The 26,863-nt window shown below is 43.1% G+C and overlaps 1 protein-coding gene across 1 annotated transcript in view; it reads right to left on the reverse strand.

Moving 5' to 3' along the window:
* LOC139697922 (monocarboxylate transporter 5-like) overlaps positions 1-26,863 on the reverse strand; it is a 176,642-nt gene that overhangs the window by 15,086 nt on the left and 134,693 nt on the right. Inside the window, exons 4-7 of the mRNA XM_071596782.1 lie at positions 12,048-12,191; positions 7,100-7,264; positions 3,996-4,330; positions 1,780-2,383 (exon numbers count right to left, since the gene is read on the reverse strand). Of these exons, the coding sequence (XP_071452883.1) occupies positions 1,780-2,383; positions 3,996-4,330; positions 7,100-7,264; positions 12,048-12,191 (1,248 nt within the window). The remainder of the gene's footprint in view (positions 1-1,779; positions 2,384-3,995; positions 4,331-7,099; positions 7,265-12,047; positions 12,192-26,863) is intronic.

The raw sequence follows: 26,863 nt of genomic DNA on the forward strand, positions 1-26,863 counted from the left end.
TTCTATATTCCTCTCGATTAGTGATCTCATTACTGCAATGGCATCACGCGTACCTATCCCCTTCCTAAACCCAAACTGATCATCCTCTAAGTAATCATTTGCCCTACTCTCTATCCTTTTGTTGATGTTCCTGGAACAACTCTAGCTACATGGAAAAACAAACCTTTTGTTCTGCTGTCCTCACATGGCAATAAGAACTAACACTGATCTTACAGTCTTTCAGCTCGATTCCTTCTTCATATATGCCACAAATCAGTCCATAAATAATCTTCCTTCCAAACTTTCCTACACCTATTAGTAGTTCCACAGGAATATTGTCTATCCCCACAGCCTTATTTGATTTCATCTCCCTTAATGCCCCTTCTATTTCATCGTCGAGTATGCCTGGACCTAACCTATCTTCCTCTATGTCATGTTTCTTTTCTAGGTCTAACTTAGATGGTCTAAGTTCTTTGCTATACAGTTCTTCTATATATTCTTTCCGTCTCCCTTTTATCTTTCCTGTTTCAACTATTATCTTACCCGACTTATCTGTAATCACTAATGCAGATCTTCCCTTCTTACTTCCCGATGGTGATTTAACCTTGCCGTATATCACACCAATTTCACCCTTCCTCTGCAGACTTTCCATATTCTCGCACTGCAGCTTTTACCATATTTTTTTGCTTTATTTGATAATCGTCTCAATTTATTATTTAACTCTTTGCACAATCTTCTGTCTAACTCTGTGTTCACATTCTTCCATTTCCTTCTCTCATCTATCTTCCTAATCATTCGTGATCCATAGTTTCCTTGTCCTTTCCAGTTAACATCTCCTATTGTTTTTTTGTAGCTTCCGTCATCCCTTTATTTCTTCTTTCCCCAGAGGAAAGTGGTTTGGCTAGCGATTATTCGGAATGCATGTGAGCTTAATTTTTGTGTTTTTTAGGTATGTGCTATCTCGCTTCTCCATTTAAACCATTAATCATATCCGTGTGGCTTTCCTTCACGACAAAATTGATTCTGGCACGAAGCACATCAAAGCAAATGATCGCCTGTTTCTTCAGAATAACTAGGCATGTGGCAACCGTATCGTTAGAGCTACGTAGAACCGTGAATTCTGAATGGTACACGAGCATTTGTTTGCTACAAGTGCTTGGTGAAATACGGAAAAAGAAGCGGCAACGAAGGATCATTCTTCATCATGACAATGCAAGCTCTCAGAGATCTGCAGGCTGAAACAACTGCCTATTTGACTGGCCAAAACGTCGAATTGATAGGCCATCCTCCGTACAGCCCTGATTTAGCACCGTATGAATTCTCTTTATTCCCGTTTATCAATAACAAATTGCGGGGCCAAGTTTTTCGGCGCCAGAAGAAGCCGTCGATACGCTCAAATACTATGTTTTGGTGGTACCTCAATCGGGGTGGAAAAAGTGTTGCGAAAATCAGTTGGAGCGCATACAAAAGTGTATTGATTATCAAGGAGAATATTTCGAAAAAAAATAAATTAACTTTCAACAATAAATTACTATCGTTTCATTATTAGGTTGAAAATATAAATAGCAACCCTCGTGTACATCTTGAAGGACCTATGCTGGACCCTGAGGAGAGGATACGGGAGGAGGGACGGGTGATAAAGCCAGAGTCTGGAAGCAGCCGGGTTTCCAGATGCTTGTGACCCGGTTGGACGCAAGGTGTGTTTTTCGGAACCCGTCTATTCCTGTATCAACAAAGCTGATTTCGACAGCACCATTCTACGCCCTCCCGCCGCGCGCGCCTGTCAGGATTGCACTCAACTGGATCTGGCGATGGCGGAGGAGAGGCACCCAAGGAGGTAGGCAGTGCGCTTCTGGAGGCGCAGGTGGTCCCCGAGGAAGGGCAGGAAGAGGCGGGAGGCCACGTCGGCGCCTGCCGCCACCGATAGGCACACGGCCACGTCCGCCTGCGAGAACCCCAGCGTCTTCTGCAGGTGGAACGGCAGCACGGTGAAGAAGTTGGTGTCGGAGAGACAGGAGACGGACAGCCCCAGGGCCAGGTTCACGTAGCTGGGGTCCTTGAGCAGCCGGAGGTCGAGAAAGTCGACCACGTACCCGAAGAGCGTCTTCGCCACCGATGGGGGTTCCTCCGTCGACCGCCGCCCCCCCACCAGTCGCTCCCACGCCGACCGAAGCTTCCCGCCCATGGTCCGCGCCGTCCGCCGCTTCCTCCGTCCCCCCTCGCGGCCCCCCGGAGGCGCCGCCGGTGGCGGGGGGTCCTCCCCCCTCCTCTGCTGCATGTCCGCCCCCGCGGCGGCCGGGCGCTCGAGGCCGCTGTCGAAGACGAGCACGATGGTGCCCAAGTTGACGAGGGACGCGGACTGGCGCTGGTAGCAACTGAGCCTGGCTGCGTCGCCCTCCCACTGCTGGGAAGATACATTGGCGGGAAATGAGGCGTGAGGGCCAACTGCGTCGGAGTCTACCTCCGTTCACCCAATTGGCCTCAACAATGTTAACCATGCATTGTTTTCGGAAGAATGACATGCTTCCATCCGGAAATAAACGTATTTATAATATAAAATGTACTGGACAGTATTGTCGTAGAGTAATCTAAAAATAACCGGTGAAAAACAGTGCGATTTGCCAGAGTAAATAAAAAATGAAATGTCAAGACAAAGGGTAGAGTATGTGATATGACACAACGGTTGCAAAGGCTTTGGGAGAATGTGAGTGGGGTGAAATATCTGTGGGGTATGTGAGTCACGGACGATTAGGCCGGCGAGTCGCTGCACGTGGCCACGAGTTCTCTGCTCTCTAGAATGTCTGCTCTCTAGAATGAAATTTCTATATAAGTATGAATTACAGAAAGTTTTGGCCAATTAAAAGCGTTTATCACTCTTACATTTATGAAAAGGGAGGACAATTTTGATCACCCAAATCCATTTTTGATAGTTCCTATATATTTTTTTTAATTTTCAGTTTTTACCATTTACCAACTATTCTAGAATGTCTGGTTGGGAAATTTGGTAAGAACTGAAGAAACCCTCCGCATTTTTTTAGCTGAAATATTATTTAATTCTCCTCTTTCAGGAGCTTATTATTTGTAATTCGAAGGTTTAAAAGAATGTATCTCTGCCATTGATATGAGCACCATCCTGGTCAGCTAATAACAATATTTACACTTATTATTTTTGACTGCAAGCGGAATGCTGCACGTTCGGGGCCAACACTTTCGATCGATGAAGAACCTACATTGTCTTAGGCCTCTTTCTACTCGCATACAGGAGTTGTAGAAGAAGTTATTCCCTCTCCTAGGAAGTGTTTCTAGGTTGATGGGGTGTTCTTTCAAGATTGCAGGCCACTGACAATAAATAGCTTGGCAGGCTATTGCAAACCAATCCTGTTCGATAGTCCATTGCGATTCGGTGCTTTAAGGCTATAATTAGGTTACAAATGTTTAGAAGACGTGATTTTTCTCCCTTTAGAGCTTCAAATCTTGTTTAGCAGTATTGAAATAGGAGGGCGAATCAAATGGAGGGGTTAAGAAAAATTAGAGGCAACCTGGGCAAAAATCCGGAGTGACGATACTCCCTCATTGGAACGAGTACAGAAGTCTGCACTAAAATTAGTCATTTGAGTCTCTCATAATATTTGCCAATTCATCTCTTGAACCGCGTAGTAATTAATATAATCAATTAAGGTGAAAAACTGGCCTTTGAAGAGTTCGAGGAAAAGGTTAGCGCACTGGATCTACCTCCCACATGGTAACGTTTGAGCTGGAGATGGTGGCTGTCACTAAACAAAATGGAGTTATGCGTAAGAATGAAATTGGGGAGACCTAGGATGAAGTTGTTGCTAGGAATACAGGGTGCGTTCCTAAAGTTATACTTTTATTTTTATAGCAAAACTTTTCCCCCTCCAGTTGCACGACTGCTGAGCCTGCTAGTTCGAGCCCTGGGGCGAACTAATTCGTTCCCAGTGTTTAGTGCAACAATTGCGGGAAGTGAGGTTCCTTTAACGGGGGGGACGTTGACTCACCTTGGGAAATGAGGGCAAGGAGGCGGCTGGTGGCAGGAGGCCCTCCGTCTGCTGCGACCCCCCGTTGACGGTGGCGCCCTGCGGCTCCTCGTCTCGCCGTGCCCAGGCGCGGGGCCGCACGGGCTCACTGGCCTCTGCGCCCTCGGGTCGCGAGTCGCCGTTGATGCTCGTCACCCGAGGGTCGTCGGGCGTGCTGTCCTGGGGCCCCGGGAGGCCATTGCAGCGCCCTTTGGTCCCCGCTGACTTTCTCCGGACGACGTGCCACTTGATTGGCTGGTACAGCGCCGCTCCCAGCAAGGAGTGCAGAGCGACAGCGCTAAGTATCAGCATGGTCCCTGTGGGTGACGCAAGGAAATTAGTGGACGATGTTCGCCAAATTACTCAGAGTTGACCCGCAGTGTTTGCGTAATTTGAATTATTAAGAGTAGTTTACTGGCGAGGTGAGTTTTCCATAACTCCACTACCTAAGCACTGCTAAACATCTAATGCAAGCCCCACCTAACACGGCACCAAGTGAATCCTGTTTAAACCTGCATTACATAAAACCATTCTTCAAAAACTTTCCTGGGTTCCTTTATTTATTCCTTTCAAAAAGCCTCTTAGTTTCCTTCTAAGACCTCGCTGACCCAGAATGATTCTTCCCTCCCTGTCTTCAATACTTAACCACCAATCGAAATTCCCAGCATCCGATTAAAAAGATGATTTTTATTCCTTTGTCATATTTAAATTAATTCTTCTTCCACGCCTACATTTTCAAAGCCTCCAATCTACCCATATTGTCTTGCCGCAAAGTGCCTAAATCATAGAAAACTGAAATTTTCATCAATGTTCTATTCATGGGAGATTATAAATACGGTCCTCGAGTGAGCAGCCAGCATTCTGGTGTGTGTACTCCAGCGTCCCGCACCCAAGACACATTTAAAATTAGTTTTCTGTGAGCACACAGCCATTGGTGAGGACTTTACGGGCATCCAGAACAATGGATGGATGTTGTCCAATGAAACACCGTCCATGGCCTCGCACTTACCAAGTGAACGCGGCGATCGAATGATTTCAAAGCCGATTCTTCCTACGGTGTATCAATTCCTGATCAATATTTTTCTTCCGGTTAGCGGAAACAATCGACTAACTTTAGGTACAATTAAAATTCCTGCAGATATTCCTGCATGAACTTTGACTCGTATTCCACTCTTTCATTTCTGAGGGTTATAATTTGTTAGGCCAACTATATTAGCACTTAAGCTGGAATTCCCGTTCCATTTACATATCATCATCTGTATTTCAATCCTAGGATTGGTTTACTGCAGCCCTCTACAGCCCTTCATCTGTATTTAGTGCTAATTCCCCAAGCCTGTGATAGGTTCCCTGTTTTACGTCCTTCTTAATTTGCCCAATGTACTTGTCTCTTGGCCTTCCTCGCGGTATCTTTTCTTCAACTTTTCCAACTATTATGTTTCTAACTAATCCATTGTGCCTCAAGGTATGCCCAATCCATCTAGTTCTTCTTTGCCGTAGAATTCTCCATATGGTCCTTTCCTCTTCTGCTCTACTATATTACTTCATCGTTCCTCACTTTGTCTGTCCATTTAATCTTCAGCATTATCCTCCAGCACCATGTTTCAAATGCTTCTAAGCATTCTTCGTTGGTCTAATTTTCCACTATTCCAAGTCTCCGATCAGTAGAGTGCCATGCTCCACTCGAACGTTTTGACGAACTGCTTCCTTGTCTGCAATCTTATGTTCTTTGAACCTAGAAGTTGCCTCTTCTCAATGAACTCTTTCTTTGCTTGGGCTATTCTTCGCTTGATGTCGGTCGAGCTTCTTCCATCCCATGTAATACTCCAAGCAACTCCAAGTGGTATGGACCAAGTACTGGGGGTATATAATATGAACATCAACAAGAAGAAAACTAAAATTATTGTGTGTGGAAGAGAGAAGATGAATGCAGATATCACAATTCGATGAGTGTAACTAGGAGCAAGTGGAATCCTTCATCTACTTGGGCAGGTAGATCAAGTTTATTGATAGTGATGGGGGATTGGAATGCGACAATAGGCGAAGGAGGAGATGGTGATGAGGTGGGGGACTACGGTTTAGGCACGAGGAATGACCGCGGGAAGAGAGCAATGAATTTCTGCAGGAGACAGGGGTCAGTTATCACCAACACTTGGTTAAGCCACCAAAAAAGGCGTAGGTAAACATGGAAAATGCCAAGAGACTCAGAAAGGTATCAGTTAGATTATATATTCTGGTTACGCACAGTTTTGGGAACAGTGTGATCATTTCACATAGCTTTCCGGTAGTGGATGCGCGCTATGACCATAATTTAGTTTGTAATGAAGTGTAGCGTTCGTTTCAAAAGATAAGGCATGGGCGGCGGTGTAGGAAATGGAATGTAGAGGCATTACATGGATTGAAAAGGAAGGAGTACCAACAGGCTGTAGAGAAATTCATGGATCTGAAAGTACTCAGGTAAAGACCTGAGTACTATCGAAGATAAATGGGAAAGTATCAAGAAAGGTTTTCCAAGATTATTCGGGTCTCCCACCGGGTCCACGTTCGTAGGTTTGCCGACGTTTCGATGGCCGAATCGTCCATCGTCTTCAAGGCATGTCGTTACTCAGGTATTTGGCCGCCTTATATAGTTTGGTCAGGAGGTCAGGTCACGTCTGATTGGTCGGACGTTTTCCGCCTCTTGTTTTCCTTGATGTTCCTCAAAATGGGTTAATCAGACGTGACCTGACCTCCTGACCAAACTATATAAGGCGGCCAAATACCTGAGTAACGACATGCCCTGAAGACGATGGACGACTCGGCCATCGAAACGTCGGCAAACCTACGAACGTGGGCCCGGTGGGAGACCCGAATAATCTTGGAAAACATTATTCGCCGGGAAAATACCAGATCATTCTTATCAAGAAAGGGTTATCGAAAGCCGCAAAAGAAAATATAGGAAATGAAAGAATTTAAACACAGAGTAAGGCAAAATGAATTACTAAGAGTTTAATAATAAAATGTGACGGGTGGCAGATAGAGCAAAAGAAGCATGGTGGAAAACGCAGTGCGAGGAAGTGAAAATCCACGGACTACACCGATGCTCTCACCTGAGAATGAGTACTCCTCGATGAGGTACTGGATAATGGGCGGGCTGGCCATGAATCCCAGGCCGATCCACGCCTGGCAGATCCCCATGGCGAAGCCGCGCTTCTTCAGGAAATAGGAGTTGAAGGCTAGGAAGGAGGACGGGGCGATGAGGCCGAAGCCGATGCCTGTGGAGGAAACGGCAAACCCTGCTGTTATCCACGGTCACGGTGGAGGGGATGACCAATAACATATCACCGATGGTCCGTCAGTTGTGGCGAACCACTCTGATCGGCCACTTAGCAAAACTGCGATATCAGTTATAGTGAGGTCGTATAGACTCCCTTATAATTATTCTGTCAGCATATGGGTGAGCCAGTGACCCGTTGAGAGCACACTCAATATTTAATTGAAATAAGGACTGTCAATTGATGGAAAACATTGACAATATTTGGAAAACTGTCTAAATTACTATCTGGCTAAGTCGGCTTTCGTGTTATTTCGCAAGTCAGGCACATGCCTTTAGCTTTGTTTGCCACAATTTTAATCATTCAAGGAGTTACCCAGGTGGAACAAATTAAGTGAATAAGGGGATATTGATAGGTGATTCGGACTAATTCGCAATTTCGTTTTGCTGATAGTCATCCACTCGACGGTAGGTGACGCTGGGGCTGCAGCGCAAGGGTGCGCGCAATTGTTATTTTAGCAGCTTCGATGCAAGTGGCGGCGTGACTGTTGGCCTCCACCAATCGCGACAAAAAAGGTCGCGTTTCATTGCATAAAAGCCTACGGTCATTTTGAATTTTGTCTCCCCTCTTTGGAAAAAACAGTCATTTGACTTTGAGTAATTTTTAAATGCAGACAGTAGATGCGGTATTTGATTGGTTCCGGAGTTCTGTCTAGGATCACGGATCACGTGAAATATTTAGGGGAGCGTAGATCATTCGAACGCCGTGGACAGCCGATGGTTGGCTCCATTGCCAAGGCAACGCGACGGGGAGGTGCGACAAGTCGGGCGGAAGGTGGATGGGCTCTGCATCGAATGGGTTATTCCTATCGCGAGCATCACATGAAAATGCAGGAAGAGCTTTGTCGAGTGTGGAAACGAAAACTTCGCTATCATTAATTATTCTATATTTCAAAATCGTGAAAGAACAACACACATGTACACTCATATTCTCCTCTGACTATCACCGATAATATTGTGAAAAGAAAGAGGGAAGCAGTTCTAATCGCCTTTTGTAAGCGATTACAGAGGGCCAGAGATCATTATTAGTATTTTAATCTGGAGACTGTCAGACTGCATCCACTCAAAACTCCCCATCTCTACCCAAGAATAGTTCTCCTTCACGAATTGATTAATTACAGTTTTAGATGCTTCGTAAAAAGATTCATTGATTCAAGTACTTTCGCAATTGCTGTCAAATTATTTACGTCTGTTATCAATGATAAGTGCATATATATATATATATATATATATATATATATATACACGCACACACAGGTATATATATGTATATATATATATATATATATATATATATATATATATACAGTATATATGTATATACAGTATATATATATATATATATATATATATATATATATATATATATATATATATATATACTGTAAGAACTGAGGAAATTGACGTTGAAAATAAATTCCAGTTTTATTCTCTGGGGAAATAACGTGCTGTTCATGAATTTGAGCAATAATAGAAGCTGAAACAAATGGATTGTAAACAGATAATACGAGAGTAGGATGAAAACTAATGCACATATACTTGTAGACCACAAAAAATGACAAGAAAGCATGACATGAAAATGAAAGCACTCCTTGTGGCATGTGGAAGTAACATTCCCCTCAACACGCATGCGGAGGTTTGAGGTCGTTATATTCGTCCAGTGTATTTTGAGAAGCGGACGTATGGGGACGTGTTCTGGTGCTATGCCAACGCGAGTTAAATAGGGTGCTGTCATCGAATTGTAACTGCTGAAAAAGTGACTCCTACTGAGATTCATTGTCGTTTAAAGGCTGTTTATGGTTACGATGCTGTTAATAAGTCTACTGTAATTCGATGGGCAGTAAAATTTCGTGGTTGCGAGCCTGGAATAATCATTGATGAAACACGCAGCGGACGTCCGATCACTTCCACAGACGATAATCATCGCAAACCCGTCAAAGATATAATTCAGAATGAGCGGCGAATCACTCAAAAGCGTACCGTAAACCATATTGGAATATCCGCGGAAGTAGTTTGTCGTGTTAAAGGCAGCCTGGCGCCAATAATCTTGACAAATGACAACGCTCGTCCACACACCTCGCGCGCAACTGGAGAGGCCCTGTAAAACCTGAAATTTGAACCGATTCCACACCCTCCTTATTCCCCCTTGGGATTTTTATTTTTTTTCCTCCACTCAAGAGGCAACACAAGGGTAATCATTACACCTCGGACGATGAGGTGAATGTAAATATTCGATAACAGCACGCTGTTTATCTCGCGTCGACATAGTACTGGAACACGCCTCCATACTTCCGCTTCTCAAAATACACTGAACAAATGTTAACGGCCTCAAACCTGCGCATGCGTGTTGAGGGGAAATGTGGGATGGATACTTCCATATGAAAACAAGAGTGCTTCTGAAGGTCATTTTGGTTGTTGTCTACAAGCATGTGTGTAATAGTTTTCAGCCTACCCTCGTATGCTGTACATGCAATATCAATGGTGGCATTTAGATGTGCGCTACTCCTTCAATCATCGAGCATGAGTGGGACATGACTATTGGCATGTTTAGCGTGAATGTCGATTAAATTCCACGAATTTGAGGAAAATGAATAATGTTCCCGTTAATTGAAGTGAGCATCGTCTAAGCGTTTTCATTTTGATGGGCGTGGCGATTGATTCAACCGAGATGAGCCTCCCAATGGGAGTATGCAACACATTCGAGCGTTCTCAGCATCTCACGTGATCGACTAGACAATTCGACGTCCGAAACTGAGTCAACAAAACTCGATCGATCAACACTCCAGGCGATTCATTAATTTATACATTTCGGAATGTTAATCATCGGAATTTAAGTGTTTTTTCCGCTTGATTATGTAAATTCATATTATATGGAAATAATGAAACTACACCGGATTCAAATCACTGCGAAAAAGTCTCCATTTTGATTCAACTGCAACCCTTTTTGGACAAATAGGCATGAGGATTTGACATTTTGATAAATGAAACAATGATTTAGATAAGACCTTGGGGACCAAGATTAAGTTGACAGAAATAAATTAGATTTCAATATGATTTTAGAGTTAAAAGAGGTTTATCCTCTTAATATGATCCAAAACCCAAATTCTCCCATTCAACTATTTAATTGGAGGTATTTGGACCATAACGGTATTTTTCGGGCTATTGTATTGTTCTAATCTTTTGGTAACCTATTGGGCATATCGTAGTTTTGCATGGCTTTAGAGAGCTAATATACATATATATATTCTAATTACAATATTTCAACACTTCTTCAATATCGTCGGGATATTTCTGCGACTAAGCATTTCTACAGGAATCATATTTTACTCAGCATTGAAATTTCAATTCATTCCCTTCGAAAAGAACTGACAATTTAACCGTCACATTCTTTCTCTAGCTATTATATCATTTAAAAACGTGATGGGGGATTGGGGTGGTGCAGTGGCTAACGTACTGTTTTCCCAACGAGAGGGCCCGGGATCGATTCGTGGAGGCGGTAGATATTTTTCCGTGGTATCCCGATACCTACTTGAGATGCATTCTCGAGAGCTCTTTTTGGGTGAGTACGCCGTCCGTCGGATGGGACGTTAAACTGTGTGACCCCTTTGTGCCTTTCGTTGGGAGTAATTAGGCTAATACCGACGCCGGGTTTCTCTCCACCCTTCACCCTTTCCTGTCCATCACTAATGGCGCAAATGACCTTAGCTGCCGGTCGCCTCCCCTCAAAACTACCACCACTACAAACCTGGTTATGACTTACTCCGACAGCTGGGAAGACGCTTCGCACATTGCAGACTGCTGCCGCAAAACTCGATAGCCCCGGAATATAGTATTCTTTTAAAAGTTAACTTTTTTAGTGCATAATATTTTCTGTTAACTGCGACCGCGACATTCCATACTCTCTGATTAATTGTTTGAGAATTAACTTTAAAATGCCCAAACTACGTACATTGTATATTAAATTGTATAGCAGTAGTGATCAAATTATATTGCGTATAAATTTAATCGCAATAATGATCAAATCATATAAATTAATGTTTGTCACTATAGCAGTATTTCAGAGTTACGCTTTTACATATCGACCACGTAATTTGGGATTTCCCGAGGAAAGAAAAAAACAATGTATTATGCGTCGGGCCAATTTTTCACGTAACCGACTTTCCATCAAATGAATTTTTAGTTCAATTATATCGCAAAGGGGTCAGTATTAGCCCTGACTTCTACGGTTCTCAGTGGTCTTTTTTGGATTCAGAGAAGAGGCCCACTGACGGTGTTTTCGCCTCGGACTCATCAGTCGTTGACATTGACAGGCCGACAACTGAACCCTGACTGTATACCTCCACTGACTACGGTTACTTGGTCATGATTCTTTATCGGAAAGGGAGATGCCGTACAAGGAATCCACTTTCTGTGCTTTTTCTCTGCACATATATATATATATATATATATATATATATATATATATATATATATATATATATATATATATATATATATATATATATATATAATATATATATATATATATATATATATATATATAAAGATGTGCGCCAATGGTTATTAGGCCCTGGTTGCAAAGAGCGAGACACGAGGGAAGGGGGTGTGTGGAAGGGGGGGGGCGAACGAATGATCTTTGTCGCCGCCACCCTCAGACTCTGAGCCTGTGCGATATCTGCGCGCTATAGCCTCTAACCCAGGCACCACCGTTCTCTGCCCCGCACCGGCCAGGACGCTGTAGGTGGCGAGGGCGTGCGCCATGGTGCGCGCGAACGTGGTCAGCAGGATGCCGGTCGTGAACAAGGAACCACCCAGCAGCGCCACCTTCCGGTACGACATCCTGGTCAGCATGTGATTGGTCACCAGCCCTGAGGAGAGGGAGAGACAAGGTCAAAATAGAGAACCACGGGCAGAGTTCATAGGCCTTTGAAAATGGGTGAACCATACATACAGGTATATCAAATCATAGGGTACACGCATTTGAGCAGGTGGTCTCTTTTCACAGTTCGTTTCAAATACGTTGCAAGATTCAAATGAATACACTTGTCAAGTATTAATTTCGAACCGTCAGTGTTGAAGTAGGAACAACTGATGTTATGTCGTTGTTATATTTTTAGCGAGGGAATGGACACTGGCTATATTATAAAGTGGGATTGCAGAGATAGAATCCTCCGAATATTCGATAGCATTCCACCGATGATTCACCTGTTTATTTGAGTTTTATTATTTTCCCTTGCTTCAATTGAAAGGAATATTCCAGTGTGCCTTCTCTGCAGTGGAACCATGAATAATTACTGGAGACAAGCTGGAACATAATATTTAGCATGTTTTACGATATTATACATAAACCATACACACTAAGCAATCAACCCGAAGGTCGGTTTGGTCGGTGATGGTAGAGTTCACCCAGTACTAAGCCCGACGGCGTGTGAGATTCACACATCAGGGTAGGGGGGCCAGTTCCTATCCCTGTGCCGGGTATGGTTATTTCAGGAAGATCTGGTACCCGAAAAATCAAACAGACTGGGTGGGACTGCAGGTGCCCAGAGTGCCTTGCCGGGGAATCGAACCCGGGACCCTCCGGTCAGCAGTCCAACGCTCCACCCCCTGGACTACCGCGACACACTACATATTAATATATATATATATATATATATATATATATATATATATATATATATATATATCTATATATATATATATATATATATATATATATATATATATCTATCTTCGGGTTGATTACTGTGTTTATGGTTTTTAAATAAATATATATATACCCCTTATACCGCAGGACCAAAACATCTTTTGGTTATCATTTTAATGTTCACCTAATTTTTTCCTTTTGAATTACGCTAGCGCCTTCCGGGAGGCCTTCTTCGCAGTGGACCTAGATGCTTTGTAATTCTGCAAGGTTTCGTTGATTTCATCAGGGGAGGAACGCATGGCATGACACGCCCTTTGCCGTCTTAAGGATTTCCGAACTTTTTGAGTTGTACCAACGGGATTCCTTATTCTCTCTTATATATACCTAGGTATGAATCTCTGTATTGCTGAACGTGTTATCGCAAGAAAATTATTCCAGGTATCCTCGACACTCCTGGTTTTGATTAATTCGTCAAACCTAAGAAAGGAACAGTTTAACACACAATTTAAGCTATCATAGTCAGCTTTATTGAATAAATAAATTTGTCTCTTAGGTTTGTTAACTTTTTCTACGCTTAGGGAAAATTTAGCGTTTATTAAAGCGTAAAATTCCTTGCTCGGGAATCGAACCCGGGCCCCTCCAGTCCAACGCTCCACCCGCTGGACTACCACGACCCACATTTGTGTGTGTGTTTGTTTAAATATATATATATATATATATATATATATATATATATATATATATATATATATATATATACACACACACACACACCGACCGGAGGGTCCCGGGTTCGATTCCCGGGCAAGGCACTCTGAGCACCTGCAGCTCCACCCAAGCTATGTGATTTTTCGGGTACCAGGTCTTCCTGGGAAACCATAAACGGCAGAAGGAAAGGAACTGACCCCCTACCCTGACGTGTGAATCTCACACGCCGACGGGCTTAGTACTGGGTGAACTCTACCATCACCTTCCAAACCGACCTTCGGGTTGATTACTGTGTTTATGGCTTTTACATATATTCACATGGAAATAGATATGAAGAAAAAGGGACAGGAACACATATAAAGGACTAACACAGGAGAGGTTGGGGAGGCGGAATCGAACAGATCACGAGCGTAAAAATATTTCCTTGACCGGGACTCGAAAACCGGATCTTTCCACTTGCCGGGTGGATGATCTAAACACTTAAGTTATCGAGTAAACGTAATTAACACTAAAATCTGTTGGTCTTCATGCGTCACCAATTTCCCCGATTCTTTGGCCAAGAGATGGCGTTAGGGAGCTGTTTCACCCAGGGGAGAAATAGACAAGACACACCAGTAAGTAATCATGCAACATCATAGAGAATAGGAACAGTGCGTTTCATGGCACGCATAGTCCGAAGAAGGAGATGAGTCGCATTGGCCAAATACACATTCAAACATGAAATCCCGCCAAACGGCGAACAAATACTCATTTATATAGAAAGAGATATAAGTAAAAGGGATAGGAACACACCCAAAGGACGAACACAGGGGAGGTGGGGAAGGCGGAATCAAGCAGATCACGAATGTAAAAATATTTCCTAGACCGGGATTTGAACTCCGGATCTTTCCACTTGCCGGGCGGAGGCTCTTAAGCCAAGTGGTTAAGAGCCTGCGTCCGGCAAGTGGAAAGATCCGGAGTTCAAATCCCAGTCTAGGAAATATTTTTACATTCGTGATCTGCTTGATTCCGCCTTCCCCACCTAACCCTGTGTTCGACCTTTGTGTATGTTCCTATCCCTTTTCCTTATATCTGTTTCTATATAAATGAGTATATATATGTATATATATATATATATATATATATATATATATATATATATATATATATATATATATATATATATATATATATATATATATATACACACACACACACACATACACATATCAATTATACGGAAATACTCACTCGAGCAGAATAATATTTGGACGGCACAATAGAACACAAATAAAATAGTGACAATTAAAAGGACACACACTGTAACTTGTTTTATTTATTTAATTAAGTGTTAGTATTTTATTTATGTTTTATTGTGCCGTCCAAATATTTTACTGCCCGTGTTTTTCCGTGTAATCGATATAATATTATATATATATATATATATATATATAAAATAGGACACTCACACGTTATTTCTTTTCATTTCTTCTATATCTTCCGATGAAGACGGAGGAGAATTCCGTCGAAATCATCAAGAAATAACGTGTGAGTGTTCTTTTTATGTGTTTCTATATTGTTTGTTTGTTGCTGTCCAATTTATTATTCGGCACTTCTGTGTTACGTCAACGAAATCATCTCTCTCTCTCTATCTATATATATATATATATATATATATATATATAAATATATATATATATATATATATATATATATATATATGGACACTCCACTCACATATTTAGTTAATATTCCGCCGTACGGCCGTCATCTTCAGAATACCGTTCTCGGGGGAAAGCGGACAGGATGTGCGGCGAGTGAGGGGGAAGAGGTAATGAACGAATAGGAAATGAGCAAGGGGGTAGGTTGGGATATGTAGGCGACTGTCGGATGGTTTCAGTGGGTTGGAGTTCAGTCAGAAAGATGAAGTGCCGCCACAGACCACATCATCCCCTTCTACTTCCGCCCTGTAATGTCTCAGAAGCTAACCACTTTCCATTTCCCGCTAAATAGACTGCTGCTATCTCTAAAAGTAATTTTGTTCCACAGCTAAAGGTGATGAAAGATATTGCAGTGAAAAATAGTTACATGGAAGATTTAATGGAAAAAATATTGCACAGAAAACGTTCTTTTAAAACAAAACATCTTTTATTTAAACCAGTCAATATGCATGTACAAGATTAAAAATGGTATAGACTCCCTTATTATGGATTGATTTCATTGAAGTCCTCTTCCCTAGGGAATTGTTTCGGATAGCTTTTTACAATGTGAACAACCTAAAGTCATTCATGAGTACTATGAAAGGCAAAGTGGAAAATCAAACTATAAGCGGCATTTATAAGTTAATTTGTAAGGACTGTAGTGCTGTATACATAGGCCAAACGGTGAGATCATTAAAAACACGGGTGGAGGAACTTAAAAACTGTTTTGGAAACAGTGACTTCAAGCAATCTTACTTCGCCAAGCATTTGTGGGAAGAAAATTATGGGAGCGATTTCAACCCGGAACTGATCCACCAAATAGACAAAGGAAGGATGATGGACAAGTGGGAGGAGCTGGAAATCAGAAAAACAATTTGAACAAAAGGGTCATCAGGTCAACGATATTTTGTTTGAACACCTCTCCCCAATCCTGGAAGCATCCCTTTCCTTCACGGAAAGACCTAACTACCCCTTCAACCCCCCTCCACTCTGAACCCCACTAATTGCCTTTCCTGTTGCCTCTCCTCCTCTCCATCAACGGCGATCACAAACCCTTCTCTTTCCCCCTCACCTCCCACTTCTCTCACCCATCCCCTGCCCCACAAGAATGGCATATAAATGGACCGCAACTTGGCGAACAATTATTTAGCAATTATGTTCAAAAATTACCACATTGGCGAACAAATACTCATTTATATAGAAACAGATATAAGGAAAAGGGATAGACAGGAGAGGTGGGGAAGGCGGAATCAAGTAGATCACGACGAATGTAAAAATATTTCCGGTCTAGGAAATATTTTTACATTCGTGATCTGCTTGATTCCGCCTTCCCCACCTCTCCTGTGTTCGTCCTTTATGTGTGTTCCTATCCCTTTTCCTTATATCTGTTTCTATATAAATGAGTATAGATGTATACATTCATAAGCACATATGTAGATTTTTAAAACACAAAGAAAGGACACTCACATATGTAGTTTTGACGTTTCGACGGCACGACCGTCGTCATCAGAATCTGTTTTTTTAATCAAGTCAAGTTTTAAAAATCTACATCTGTGTTTTTATACATATTTGTGCGTCGCCGAAGAGCGCTTTATTTCGAAGAAATTTATATATATATATATATATATATATATATATATATATATATATGTTTGTATGTATGTGTGTCGTGGTAGGCCAGGGGTTAGAACGTTGGACTGCTGACCGAAGGGGCCCGGGATTCCCGCGTAAGGCACTCTGGGCATCTGCAGCTCCACCCAAGCCATGTGATTTTTGGATACCAGGTCTTCCTGGGAAACCACAATCGGCACAGGGTAAGGAACTGACCCCCATACCCTGATGTGTGAATTTCTCACCGTATAGGGCTTAGTACTGGATGAACTCTGCCATCACCTACCAGACCGACCTTCGGGTGGTGCTTCGTGACTGAAAAATTACATAATTACATTAAACTGATTCCAACTTCTTCCTATATTATACGCCTCCTTACATTGGAATCGCCCACTTCTTCAGTTGTAAAAAGGACGGAAATATACCCTGATTCGAGAAGGGCTAAAGATTCCTATACCGCGGCCGGGAAGTGGAGTAAGAGCACTCTTTTGCCCAACGTGTATCTTAAATCTACGTTAATTATGAAACTTTGATTTTTCAAGCGTCAAAATTTTCGCTGCTACTTGTCATTCATGCGATTGGAAGTGCCAATCGATGACATACAGTGAGTCGTTCGCTTCAGAACATAGCCGTCCCTCAAATAGGGCGTTGCATATCCGTTCCGATGACAGCGCCACCACGCCTACCGGGACAGAGTCATCTGCACGGCCGCCAAATGGACTTTGTCAGGGTAGTTGACGCCACAGCCGCGCAGAGGGCGCGTCGAATCGCGCAGAGGGCGCGTCGAATCGCGCAGGGCGTGAGCAGAATGAACGGAGCGCGCGCGCGTGAAACCAAATGGCGCGTCATTTGTCAAAACAAATGAGCACACGGACTGGGGTGGCCTCTTCGGCGGCGACGGCGGCGGAACCGGTTCGTCAAGGACGGAGGCGCGCGCGCGCGCGCTCCGTCCCGGGATCGCTCGCAACGAGGCCTCTGTTGTGCTAGGACAAGAAGGGAGGGTCACCGCATCGCGCGCGGCCCACCTTGCCTGCGCCCTCAACATCCTTTCAATTTCCCTTATCATGCGAATCCAATTCCTTCATTGAGACGCCTCCGATCTGAACCTTGTAAGGCGTCGCAAGGCCATTTGGCTGCTATTTTCCTAATCGATGATCCAAAATGTGCATTTTCCTCCGACCCTCTTCAAACTTCTCAATTTTGCATTGGATATTCCGCGTGTCAGCGTATCCGCGCAACAGGTTGCGAAGATACTTATCCTTTCCATGGTTTTTCAAATTTTTTTCAGTTTTTCGATTACAATTTACAGGTTACAAAAAACAAACAAATAGATAAATAGAACATTATCTTTAAAAAATAATCCAGCGGTCCATTTAGAATTTCGATGATGGGCACTTATTCTCCACTGAACTCCGCATCCCCGCCCACTGGCACCCAAAGTGAAATTAGAGAGGGTATCCTAAACAACAAGAATATTTTTGTGCGAGTCTTTCTCACATTAGAAGCTATCCTTCATCGACTTAGTGTTGGTCGCTTAACGGTACGCGCCCTTCATTGTGCTCGCCGAGTTCGCCTCCGTTCAATATTGGTCGAGGCTCTTGAACACCATGCCATGCACCCCTTATAATCCTAATTCCAAAGGTAAACGGACATTATGTACACACTTTATATGAGAGATTTTTGGCCTCATTTCTCGCCTTTAAACATAATATCTGCCCGGAAATCCCCATTCTCTCTTAATAAGGGCTCAATTTTCTTTTCGCGCACTCCTACTTTGTCTTTGAGGCTCTCTTTTTCCAAATGTCTTGTCTTCGATAAAGAATTCGGGCTCTCTCTGAAGGGGGGGGGGGCTCCCGCTACCTACAGAGTTTGGTCACATTCTTCACCCGTGTCCTTGGGAGAGGAGACCATTTTATGTTGCATGTCCATGTGGTGGTGTAATTTTGCTTACTTGCTTTTCAAATTATAGGTTGTACGTTATTGGATAAGTTTCTTACAGCATCCTAAGGTCCAAATATTTGTCAGATGATTGTAGGCAAGTATGTATTTGCATGCGTGTAAAATATAAGGATTTTTGCATGAATATACAAGCCACCTTGGGTAGGGGTTTTGCATGTATGTGTTGGTTTTGCATGTGGTTTATTCCCTTTTACTGGTCGTGACCAAGCACCCCCCGCCACACGCCCTTGCGGCGGCTTGCGAGGTATTATGTAGATGTAGATAAATTTTGGGTAATTAGTAAGACGCGCTTGACAACCTGAAGAAAGGACCGAGGGCCGTCTTGAGGCAATACAAGTAAAACACCGGGAGAAAAAGTTCGCCATGGGAGAGTTTTCTGAGTGAGTTTGGATGGGAGAATCGTAAGTTATGGGAGAAGGAGACGAAGAGTAGAGGGAAAGGCAGGCAAAGGAGACCGGCAGTCAAACAGAGGGAAAGAGAACCAACAGACCGTGCCTGGAGAGAGGGAATCACTACATTAAAACAAATATGTGCAGCGCACGTCTCTCCAACATACTGTGAGGCATGGACGGTTACAACAGCAATAGAGAGGACACTTGAAGCATTTGGAAAGTAATGCTCAATCAACGACAATCGAAGTGAACGTATACCGATGGGGAAGATGGGCCACCCACCGAAAAGGTTTACGAAACAATAAAGGAAAGTTTTGCAATAGCCAAATGATTTCAAGTGGTAGTTTCAATGGGAAGCGACAGACAGCTGAGGTCATTTGCGCCATTACGGATGGTGTGGGTATACATACCCGTATATACTATATATATACACACACACACACACATATATACATATATGTAGACGCCTTCCATTAAGAGAAGCCTAATGACGAAGCAGGGTTTCTCTCCTTTTTTTCCATCCGTAATGGCGCGTGTGTGTGTATATATATATATATATATATATATATATATATATATATATATATATATATACTCATATATACAGAAACAGATATAAGGAAAAGGGATGGATGTAAGGGTGTAAGAAATGTAAGGGACAGATGTAAGAAAAACACATATAAAGGACGAACACAATAATTTATTGTGTTCGTCCTTTATATGTGTTCCTATCCCTTTTCCTTATATCTGTTTCTGTATATATGAGTATTTATTCGCCGTTTGGCGGGATTTCGTGTTTGAATGTGTATTTGGCCAATGTGGCTCATCTCTTTCTTCTGGCTATGCGTGCCACGAAACGCACTGTTCCTTTCCTGTATGATGTTGTATGAATTCTAAACCACTGACCTTTCCTCTTGTGTATTGTCTATTTCTCCTTTGGTGGGTGAAACAGTCCCCTGACGCCATCTCTTGGCTAAAGAATCGGGGCGCTTGGCGACATATTAGACCCACGGATCTCAGGGGAAATTACGTTTCCTCGATAGCTGCCTTGATAGCAGGACGTGCCTGTGTTCACCGAGTGTCTAAAATCGCCGGCGTCCGAGGCTTCGGTCGCCGGGGTTTGGAGAGCGGCACTGCCGGACTCTCTCGGAAATCGAGGTTCCGATCGTGTTTTGTTTCGAGCGGCGGTTGACCGCCTAGTTCATCAAGAAGCGCGCAGTTTGACTCTCGACTTCTTCCGCCGGGAAGGCCGTACTTTTGTTTTGTTTAGTGGATCAAGACTGACCTTGACGCCTGGTGTAGAGCTTAGGCTCCTTTTGTTTGCTACCGCCGGGTGCGTGTGGCGGGGAGGGAGAGTTCGTGAGTGTTTTATTTCCCTTTAAAGTGCTCGTTTTTTTTTGTTGCGCTTTCCTTCTTCATGCTAGTGTGCTGAATTTGATTTCTTCAAATGGCTGTGCGCCGTTTAAACACGCTCGCCTTGCAAGTTGACGAGAAGGCGAAGCCCCCTACCCCGTTGGAGGTCCACCTCTTCACGTTAGAGTCGCTGGGCCTCACACCCGAAGAGATAGTGGCGATCCAATTTGGATACAATCGCCATTTGATATTCCTGAAGTTGGCAACCGAAGCTACAATGACTAGGATTTTAGACAATACTCCGCGGAAACTACCGTTTCCGTCTTTAAGTGACCAGAGGACGACAATAACAATTGACGAGACTTCCGGCAGCCCGTGTAATGTCAGGGTTCTTTGTCTCCCCGTGGAGACCCCATTGGAAGACATAACAGGCGAGCTCCAACGCTTTGGTAAAATACATCGCTCGTGGGAGAACAGGTGGGAGGGAGAAAATATGGCGTGGGTGCTTACTGGCACCAGGGTTGTGCGGATGACGGTCGAGAGAAATATCCCCTCGTACCTCCACATCGGCGGCAACCGGGCCATCATCATCTATGAGGGTCAGCGCCGCACTTGCGCCCGCTGTAATCAAGAAGGCCACCAGCGCAAGACCTGCCCTCGGAACCAGGGAGGTAAGAGCTATGTGGAGGCAATGATGATGCCCTCCAACCCTAACGCCGCCGTGGAGATGGATCAGCCCGAAGTGGCTGTGGAGGAGAGAGCGCGGTCGCTTCTACTCATCGAGGGTGCGGTCCCGGCTGCTCCCGTTGGTCCCCCGCATCTCCCTTCAATTGGAGGGAAATGTCAGCGGGAGCGAAAATCGTCAACGGAGGAAAGGGAACCGAAAAAGAAGAGGACAGACAAACCCAAACTCCTGGTCTCGAATACCGTTCTACAAATGGTTCACATACCTACCACCTCGCCTAATATCACACGACCTCCAGCCCCCGTCTCCGTGAGCTCGTCAAATGAGGAGGGATGGTCTTTCGCCCCCCCTCCCCCCGCTCTCGCCATCGACGCCCTCGCTACGCAATCCTTGCATCACGGGTTTCAAACACCCCAAGAACCTCTGGTGACAGGTGAGGAGGATGCATCTGATTGCGATGTTTTCCAGTCCCCAACAGCTCATCCCTCGACCCCTTTATCATTGACTGTAAAGGAAGCGTCACCGACCCCGGAAGTCGACCCGCATACATGTTTCCCAAAGTCAAAAATCCCACATACCCCATCTTCTTTCCCCATTAAGGACAGTCAATGTGTCGACGATCTTCCCAGCGCTTCTCAAGATACGGACCACAAGCAACTATCTCCCCTGATTTTTCCCGACCACAACCCTTCCGCAGATGAGCCCCAGTCCGCCACTCCGACCCTCCCCGAGGGTGCGTCCTGCCCCTTGGCGGCCCCCAGCGGTGCTCCTTCGAAGAGGGCCCCCTGTGGAACGCTGCCGAGTTACCCGCTCTACGTGCAGACCACGGCTGGCTCTTCCTCTTCGGACGAGGCCGGGGGGGAGGGATGCGGCGAAATGCCGCGTCCTCGCTCGTCGACCCGTTGGACGAGGCGTCCCGGGAAACGGCGAAGCACTCGTCGCCCGGGGTCGAGTCGCGACCGGAGCGACGCTAGCCACGATCAGAACTCTGGGAAGTGATGTCCGGTAGCCACCCGGTGCCGGACACACTTCGTCCATCGTTGAAGAGTTTTTTTTTTTGCTGAATGACTGATTGAATCGATAATTTCAACCCTGCCGATGATAATTTCTTACAATACATAATTTTCCATTGCTAGCTAAAATCTCCCTCCTAATATCTGTGGACCTTGTCTTCCTTTCTTTTTTTTCTTTCTAAATGTTAATGGTCAAATTCACGAGTATGCGTCTGTATGCATATGCTTATGTATGTGCGTGTGGATATGCATGTGTGCGTATGTATGTACAAGTGGATTTGTATGTGGTATATGTATCATATATGTATCCATGTATACACTTATACTAAAGAAAAACATGATGTACCCATAATCTGTGACCTGATATTATGCATAATGCTAACAAACTCTGTAATATTCTGAACCGAATAAAATAATTTATATCATAGCTCAAGTGTTTAAGAGCATCCGCCCGGCAAGTGGAAAGATCCGAGGTTCGAGTCCCGGTCAAGGAAATATTTTTACTCTTGTGATCCGTTCGATTCCGCCTTCCTCACCTTTATTGTGTTCGTCCTTTATATGTGTTCCTATCCCTTTTCCTTATATCTGTTTCTGTATATATGAGTATTTATTCGCCGTTTGGCGGGATTTCGTGTTTGAATGTATATATATATGTGAGTGTTCTTCTTTTGGTAGTTATGTGAGTTATGGTAGTGAGTGAGTTTGGTAGTTATGTGGTAGTTATGTGAGTGTTCTTCTTTTTTTGTGTTTCTATATTGTGTGTTACTGTGTATTGTACTATTCGGCACTTCCGTGTTACGTCTACGAAAGCATATATATATATATATATATATATATATATATATATATATATATATATATATATATATATATATATATGCTTTCGTAGACGTAACACGGAAGTGCCGAATAGTACAATACACAGTAACACACAATATAGAAACACAAAAAAAGAAGAACACTCTCACGTTATTTCTTGATATTTCGACGGAAACAATCCGTCTTCCTCTGATATAGAAGTAATCTTACTTCTATATCTTCCGTCGAAATATCAAGAAATAACGTGTGAGTGTTCTTCTTTTTTTGTGTTACTATATTGTGTGTTACTGTGTATTGTACTATATATATATATATATATATATATATATATATATATATATATATATATGTATATATATATATGTAATGTATATATATATGTAATGTATATATATATATGTGTGTGTGTGTGTGTGTACATTCAAACACAAAATCCCGCCAAACGGTAAACAAATACTCATTTATATAGAAACAAATATAAGGAAAAGGGATAGGGACACACAAATGACGAACACAGGATAGGTGGGAAAGGCGGAATCCAGCAGATCACGAATGTAAAAATATTTTCTAGACCGGAATTCCTGTGTTCGTCCTTTGTGTGTGTTCCTATCCCTTTTCCTTAAATCTGTCTCTACATAAATATGAGTATATATATATATATATATATATATATATATATATATATATATATATATATATATATATATATATAGAGAGAGAGAGAGAGAGAGAGAGAGAGCAAAAAAATATAAATAGAAAACTTGTAAAAGGACACTACCATATAATATATAGTAGTTCTAGCTTTCGGGCTTCTTCGTGCCAGACAGGAAGGTTTTGGGCGGAGAGAATGAGAGGGCTTTGGCGAGGGGAAGCGCGGGGCGTGCTGGAAAGGAGGGGGGAAAGCGGGAAGGATCTATTGTTGTGTTGAACCCGGGAAATTCAAACGATTGCAATGCTAACACGTATGCAGTTCTCACCTCCAATAGCTGAATCGGGGATATATAGACGAGGATGAATAGGGAGAAATGCAGAGAAAAGGAAAGCTTCTGGGCAATAGCGTGTGCAGTGACAAGCGGAAAAAACAGGGATGCATATTTGGTGATTGTTCATCTAGTTGGACAAGGGGGTGATGCATTTGCTTATGAAGAAAGATGAGCATTGATTGTATGAGAGGAGATGGATTACTTTTTTGGAGAGGCAATAGCGTGGGAACGAGGTGGGGAGGCAATAATGATAATAATAGTTGGGCCCTTATTCGGGCTAGACTGGGACTGTCGCAGTCCCTTCTTCCATATAACCCATCGTCAAATACATTCCGTGAAATTATAATTACATTTGAGGGCTAAACAATATGCGATGAGGGGACTTTGAGTGAGGGGAGTGGATCTGATGAGCGGATATAATTTATTTTGGGAGTCGTTGCAAGTTGGAGAAAGCTGAGGAAAAGCTCCCTCTTGCGCTCGCGTTGACATAGCACTAGAACACGTCTCCATATTTCCACTTCTCAAAATGCACTGGATGCATGCAACGACCTCAAACCTCCGCATGTGTGTTGAGGGGAATGTTACTTCCACATGCCACCAGGAGTGCTTCTGAAGGTCTTTTGCCTGAGGTCTACAATCATGTGTGCATTAGTGTTGAGCCTACCCATGTAATAAGACACGGGGGAGTAGGGGAAAAAGAAAAAGAACTTCTGGAATGAGAATTGGTTCGAGGGATGCGAGGGGAATGGATAAAAAATGTAAATTTAAATTTAGACTTTGAAAAAAATGGAAAAAATTGTTGACTTCCGGGAACTTCCGGATAGTTAAAGATGATTATGTAATGAACCACGAAGCAGCCATATCTTTGCAATGTATCAGATAGATTTAATTTAAGAAAAGCAAAGTTACACTAAACATGTCTGGAATAAACGTGGTAAAATTAAGGTAGGATAACATATAATATAATTATATATATATATATATATATATATATATATATTTATGGGCTAACACAATATAACACAAATAGAATAGAATAGCAACATATAAAAGGACACTCACACGGTAAATTGTTCGAGCTTTCGGCCCTCTCAGAGGCCTTCTTCAAGAGAGACTCTTGTCTCTCCGGCCGGTTATGGTTTCCCAGGAAGACCTGGTACCCGAAAAATCGCATAGCCCGATTATATATATATATATATATATATATATATATATATATATATATATATATATATATATATATATAGGTGTTCTTTGGATGGACTCTAAAACAAATATTTTGTAACTCCTAGCAAAACATCTACATCAGGTCCCTCTTCATCTCTGAGTCCCTTCTTCCTCCCTTCATCCCCTCCAAGATCCCTGTCCTGTTCCTTTCCTTTCTTCTTTTGCCCAACATTCTCCCCTCTATCACAGTCTTCAACATCCCACTGCCGGTCAACCACCCAACCACTTCATCCACTTTTCCTGCCTCCATAGGATTTCTCCCAACAAACCCCTCTCTTCTCCAACCATGTCAAGTACTTTTCAATCTCATTTGTTTTCTTCTCTGTCCATTTCACCTTCTCCACTCTTCTCCACACCCACATTTCAAAAGCGTCCAGTCTACGTCCATCCTCCTGCTTCAATGGCCACGTTTCCGCGCCGTACATAGCTACGCTCCAAATCAAAGTTTTTACGAGTCTTTTCTTAATATCCTTACTCAACGTCCCTATCATCAACTGCCTCCTCCTTGTGAAAGCCTCTTGGCCTAGGGCAATTCTTCTCCTTACGTCCCTACCAGTTTGGCCGTTTTGGTCCAAAACACTTCCGAGATCCTCTGCATAGAGGTTGAACAGCAACAGTGATAATGGGCAACCCTGCCTTAGACCTCTTCATAACACTGCCGAACTGGACTCCCCGTTCCCCACTCGCACCTGAGCAGTCTGAGACATGTACAGGTTGCGGATTAGCCACCTATCTCTCCAATCTATTCCTACTTTCTTTATTATACTCATTAGTTTTTCCTAATTCACTCTATCTAACGCTTTTTCGAAATCTACGAAATAGGCAAATACCTTCTGGTTGTGTTCTATGAGGGTCATCCGGAAAGTAGTACCCGTTCGTGAAATAAAGACACAAAAGTAAATATTAACAAACATAAAAAATTTTATTTGAAAGAGGATACTTTAAACTACTTCTCAACATAATCTCCAAGCAAATTAAGGCATTTGTCATAACGTGTGACAAGTTTCTGTATTCCTGCTGCATAGTCCTTCGCCGCCAGCTCATTGAGATACGCGAGGGACCCATCTTGCACAAATTTTTGCATAATGCAGATGGTGTTTAACAATTTCATGAACAATTGTTCGAGAAACATTGGGAAAATGCTCACAGATGTCATCAATTGTGACGCGCCGATCGTTCCTCACGAATTCGTCAACTGAGCTCACCAGTTGGTCTGTAATGACAGACGGTCTCTCCGAACGCTCATCGTCGTGTGTGTTCCCCCTCCCCATGTTGAAGTTGCGACACCACCGCCGAACAGACGACTCGTCCATTACATTGTCTCCATACACCTCCTTTAATTGGCGATGAATATCACATGGGCGAACGTTTCTTGCATTGAGGAATTTAATCACTGCCCTCACTTCACAACTGGCGGCGTTCTCAATTTTTTTAAACATTGTAAACAATCACAGAAACAACACA

The sequence above is a fragment of the Hetaerina americana genome, unplaced genomic scaffold, assembly GCF_022747635.1.
Source record: "Hetaerina americana unplaced genomic scaffold, ioHetAmer1.1.p SCAF_8, whole genome shotgun sequence".
NCBI lineage: Eukaryota > Metazoa > Arthropoda > Insecta > Odonata > Calopterygidae > Hetaerina > Hetaerina americana.